The sequence below is a fragment of the Sceloporus undulatus genome, chromosome 5 (genome assembly GCF_019175285.1).
Source record: "Sceloporus undulatus isolate JIND9_A2432 ecotype Alabama chromosome 5, SceUnd_v1.1, whole genome shotgun sequence".
NCBI classification, from domain to species: Eukaryota; Metazoa; Chordata; class Lepidosauria; order Squamata; family Phrynosomatidae; genus Sceloporus; species Sceloporus undulatus.
The window spans coordinates 66,952,037-66,958,036 of record NC_056526.1 but is presented as its reverse complement, the minus strand read 5'-3'; the positions used below and the strand labels follow the sequence as shown (position 1 = coordinate 66,958,036).

The following is a 6,000-nucleotide window of genomic DNA, read 5'->3' as shown; positions in this document are numbered from 1 at the left end:
CATATTATAATCCTGGATAGTTGAAATAAGTGCATTATAATGTTTAAGGGGATTATTTACAAATCTGCTAGCTAAATTAACATTAAAGCAGATAGTACTAATGAAAAGAGAGACACAGCCAAATATGGTGCTAGCAGATTTCTTTAGCTCCTGCATACCTTCCACTTCAGATCTTTTACTGCTGAAGTATGAAGAAAGACTTAGGGAGCTGGGTATGTTTAGCCTGGAGAAGAGACAGTTAAGGGGTGATATGATAGCCCTGTTTAAGTATTTGAAGGGGTGTTACACTGAAGATGGAGCAAGTTTGTTTTCTGCTGCTCCAGAGACTAGAAAACAGAACAATGAATGCAAGCTACAGGAAAAGAGATCCCAGCTCAACATTAGGAGAAACTTCCTGACAGTAAGAGCTGTCCAACAGTGGAACACACTCCCTCAGAGAGTGGTGGAGTCTCCTTTTGGAGATCTTTAAGCAGAGGCTGGATGGCCATCTGTTAGGGATGCTTTGATTGTGAGTTCCTGTGTGGCAGGAAGGGTTGGACTGTATGGCCTTTGTGGTCTCTTCCAACTCTATGAATCTATCTATATAGTCTCTGTATATTTAACATACTTCTGTGCATTGTTTATAAAATGTTTCCACTTCCCACTATGGAAGAGTGCATTGGGAAAAAAGGATCAATATACATGTTGAAATGGACCTAACAATACACAGATAGATAGATGGATGGATGGATGGATGGATGGATGGATGGGCTGAACTATTCCTATCGCTGTAATCTGCTGCACATATAGATAGAGCAGGGATGGAGACTGTTTCTCCTCTGAAGGGCTAATAATTCACCAGAAGTCATTCTGAGCTTGAAACTGATGGCACCAAAGTCAATTAGTACTGCATCTGAAGAAATGGGTTTATATCCATGATAACTCATGAAAAAAAATCAGTTAGTCTTTTTTCCTATTCTTTTCTTTCTCCTTCTTTCTCTTTTTTATGCTGAAAGAGACTAACATAGTTATTTCTTTTAAAACCAGTTAGTAGTGGGTGCAACTTGCTTTACTATAGGACAGCACAGAATGAAACACTGTTTTCTTGGAAAATTAACTCTCAGTGGTTTAAACTGCTGATCAAAGAAAATAACATTTCCAAGATCAGTATGCAAAGGGATCTAGTAGCACCTTTAAGAATAATGGAAAGAAATAAGTTGGTAGCATGAGCTTTCATAGACTTGAGCCTACATCCTCACATGCATTTCCAAGGTCTCTTTACTTTTCTCTTTCACACACATGTGTATGTTCATGCACACACAAGAAACAGAAGAAGAACTTCTTCCTAAAGGAGCAACCTTCAGAGCAAGAGTTGGGCTGCAGGATGTAGAAAAATGGATGATGCTGAAGCTTGCACACCATCCCCAGGCCACATACATGGGAACTAGAATCAAATCAAAATAATTCAATTTAAGCGTATGTTATATGGGTCCTTCAAGTTCAGGAATGCAGGGAATTTGTGTAGGGGCAGGGGAGGAGATGATCAGTTTTACAAATATCTGTTACTGGGAAATTAAGAGAAGCTGGAAACTAAACTGATTAATCTTATCTCTCTAAGCAGTTACTTACTTACTTACTTTGCAGTAGCAGCTGTTACTGTATATCCACTTTCTAGGCTTACAGGCAAATTAAGCAAAGCATCTTGGCAATGTGAGAAACTGTATAGTTAAAGCAGAGGGCTCCCCACCCCCTGCAGCATTTCACTATTTATAATCCCTCTTCCTTTGACCAACTATTATCTTTTTCAGGATGTTCCTCTGATTTTTATGTTCAAGGAGAATTAGAGGAAAAGAAAAATAGTGAAAAATATGGAGCAGATGATACAGCTGCCATATTACCCAGTTGACTTGATTTGGCTTGAATTCTGGTTTGTGTAACAGTGCTATTAGCTGGGCTAAATCACCCATATTTTATTTATAAATGACAACAAAGATATATATCTGCATTATACAGCTTTAATTGGCATAGCTCCACCTTAAGAATACAGGGCATTTGCAATGTGGTGAGGTATTTAAAAGGTACCAAAGTATTTTAAGAAGAAAGAAACTGAGGCTTCAATCAGTTCAATTTTATAATAAAGACAGAACTCTGGGTATTTTGGGAACTGTTATAAACTAATGCAGAGAATTCAAAGTACATCTAACTACAAATGCCAGGATTCCTCAAGATATAGCCATAACAAAGTACAGGCATACCTCAAATTGGCGAAACAGACAGCCAATTTGTGATGGCTTTTAGGCTGGATCGGGGCTGTGGAAACAGATGTGCAACCCCAATCCAGCCAGCTTCCACTCCAAATAGGAGCGGAAAAAACCAGTTCTTATCTGTTTTTGCTCCTATTGGGGCAGAAAGAAGACACCCCACTAGAGCTGGCTTTTTGCCAGCTCTGGGGCGAGTGGTGTCTAAATGCAATGCTCCCAAGCTGAATTGAAGCCGGATGGCATGTAATTGCCAGTGTGACTTCGGTCTGGCTTGGGGGCATGGCACATCTAAATGCCACGTCCACAAGCTGGTGTAGAGCCAGAGTTTTGGGGCCATCTGTTTCAGGCCCCAAGTCTCTAACAGTTAAGCTCCTTTTGTTGAAGTCTTTTTGAAGAAGTCTTTTTTGTCTCTTTCTCTCCTTGTCCTCTGCCTAGCTAGAAGACATTTTAGCAGCACCAGCACTGAGGTAAAGGGCAGTTGAAAAAATCAAGGACTTTGGCAGTTAGACTGCAGCAGTGTGTCTGCAGTAAACACTGCAATACAGCTTAAACTGTGAAAGAATACACTCCTACTGCAGCTATGTGTGCTTGCCAGAACAGGCAAGGTAAACTGCAGTTGCCTCCAGAATCCCTTACTGAGTTTATGTGAACAGCAAAACAGAGAGAAAGGAGGAAAGGAGATAAGCCTGCCTCACTAACTTCCTCTAGCATATATGTTTTAAAAAGCAGAGATGGAAAAATTGAAATCATAACTGGCGGCTGGTGCTGGTGAAATAAAAAAATAATCCCTGGATGCATTTTTAGAATAAAACTTCAAATTGTCTGTAGATGGTTCACAATGTTCTTGTTTACTTGTGCAACGCTTACCTGACTTGGTTGTTTCATTTCACATGTACATATTATTTTGAATAAAAAGCTGCTGAAGTATGTTAAATGTTCTTATTTGTGGTGTAGGATTCTATCCCTATTCTTCCCATACTATTTCTGCCTATAGTACCAAATTTGCTGCTAAAGACGCCCAGGAACACATCTAGTTTATTAATACAAGTATACCTCTAATATGAAATGGACAACTGTAAAGTGTAAACATACCTTTATCTCTAGCTTTTGTAAGATTTGCGATAAGAAGCAAAACCTGAGTCACTATTCCATTCGACTGTTATACAAGAAATAAAACTGCTAATGGCTTTCAATGAGTTTAGTCAAGGAATGAAGTCTGTGAATCACATCTGGGGGGGGGGGGTCTTAACATTTTAAACTGTACAATAATCCATTAATCCCTGTATTATGGTAGTCATGCTGGCTGGAGGATTCTTGTTGTGGTCCAAAACAATAATGTTCCCAAGTTCTTGCTTTTGAGCATACAAAGAACTTTTATTACATAAGCTTAGTAATCCTTACTGTAAACCTAATCAGATCACTATGATTATTTCCATTTCACAAACGTGTATGAGGCTATGCATAGCCATGGTTTGGTAATTTTAGATGCCTCAAGAATGATTCCAATCTTTGTGGAATCTCCACTCCTGGGAAAGCTATACATGTTGAATATCTGTATCTCCTGCATCTACTGAAGGCACAAAAGCTCTGTGAGGACAAAGGGGGGTTAAAAAGGGGTAATAGGTGTGTTCAAAACATCTTTGACTGCTGGGTGTACATTCCTGTATCACACACAAAGTTGCTAAGAAAACCAAATATTCTGTTTCCTTTCTATAAAGCCTCTGACTAGAAAAATGGTATATGTGTGCACAATCTTTTCATGACCCAACACGAAATTAAAAAACTATTGATACAAACAAAACATAATCAAAACATATTTCTGTTCAAAAAACAAAAGTTTGTAAATAAGCAAATGATTTATGAAACTGGCTGCTTGGATTCTAGGTACTAGAATACAGCAACCCTAAGAATGATGCAAGGGTAGGGGAACTCTTGTTAGGGAAGGATAGGGAGGACAGTGAAGAGAAGGGAAGGGTGACTGAGGATGGGAGGGAGGAAGAAAAGAACAGAAAGGAATAAAACAGAGTTGGGGAGAGGAGATAAAACAGGAGGAAAGAGAGAAAACACAGGAGATAAAATTGTCTTCTATCCCTGGCAAGTTGGTATGAAATAAATTATACTGGGGAAGTCAAACAGCAATACAGTGGCCTGTTACAGACTGCCAAAATAAAGCTGCTTCGAGTCTCTTTGGAGGTATGCTATTTAAATGATACATGCATCCTAAGAATCCGGAAGCTGCACCAAAGCTTCACTACAGTGCTTAGGAATGGAGTGTGGCTTTGGTGCGACCTCCGGACTCTTAGGACCCAGGCATCATTTAAATAGCATACCTCCAAAGAGACTCGAAGCAGCTTTATTTTGGCAGTCTGTAACAGGCCAATGTCAGTGGGATAGCAGATTTGAATCCAAGCAAACGTGAGTACTTTTGCCAATTTTGGACAAAACAACTGCAATGGCTGGTGACTAATGGAGATAAATCTCTGGCTATGGATGATGAAATTTATATAAAAAAATCTTTTTATAGAAACCACAAAAATGTAAAAATATACATACACGCTCATAAGCTTTGTCTTTAACTGAAAAGGTAATACTATACTCTTAACTTAATTTGCAATGGTTGGTGAAAGATGCAGATAAATCTCACTCAATGGATGATGGCATATAGCACCTAGAAACTACAAAAATTAGAAGATGCCTGTGGATAGTTTAACCCTATTATTATCTAACAATGTTAACACCGTCCTCTTAGCTTCATGCAAACTTTATTCAAAGGAAATCAAAGTATGGAATATAAGCCCACAAACTGAGCATTTCAGCATGTGACACAGTTGAGTATCAAGTCAAGGGTAAGGAAAGTGTGATCCTCCAGATATTGCAGAATTCTGATGCCCATTATCCCTCAGCAATGGCAATTATCAACAGCTAACTGCAGTTCACACAATAAAATGAGACATGTTTCCTAGCTTCACATTAAAAAAACCTCGAAATCATCAATTTGGTGGTTTAATGGCAGTAAGGTTCTTATATCCTGCATTATAGGTTGTAATTACACAGGTTACATTACCTGGAAGCGCTTCAGAATTTGTTCTTATCACACAACAGAAGTCTGTAACTGGTTGCTCTGCAAATTTTTCCTTCCAGTACAGTGCATATCTTGATAGAGGGGAGAAAGTTATACTGTAAGCATTTATTACAAAACATTTCCAAACTGTTGCTATTTCCTTACATTTTTGTATACAATACCCATAGTAGCATTTGGATACTTCAATCACACATTAATAGTAGAGTACTGGTATTTTGAGGAGGCTGGTTTTCAAGTTACATGACATTTCTATTTAGCTGGAAACATCTCTCCAGCACAAAGTCACAAATTGGAAATCCATTACCAAGCAATTTTTTTTAAAAAGTCAACCTTATACGAGGAAACCAGACACAATGACTAGTGTTTGCTTTTAAACATGCCAAACTGATGCTACTGAATAAGCTAACATTTTTTTTAAAGTAAGGATTTCATTTGCCCTATTTTTTCCTTCTTATTACTTTGCTTTAAAACTTGATATTATGAGACATAAATGGATGCTTTGTGCATGCTTAAGACTCTTAAAACGTATATTGCTTGAATGCTGAAACTACTTAGGAGTTTAATTATCCAACTGACAGTAAAATGTGTTGTCCCAACAAAGCATATATCAAGCCATTCAGCAAAAGCCAGCCCTGTGGCATAGAACCATACACTACCATATGACATTTCTGTTAAAGA

The 6,000-nt window shown here is 38.3% G+C and overlaps 1 protein-coding gene across 1 annotated transcript in view; it reads right to left on the bottom strand.

Moving 5' to 3' along the window:
• The window catches only part of ZNF277 (zinc finger protein 277), a 53,187-nt gene that overhangs the window by 21,500 nt on the left and 25,687 nt on the right, over positions 1-6,000 (bottom strand). Inside the window, 1 exon segment of the mRNA XM_042470088.1 lies at positions 5,305-5,393. Coding sequence (XP_042326022.1) covers positions 5,305-5,393 — 89 coding nt within the window.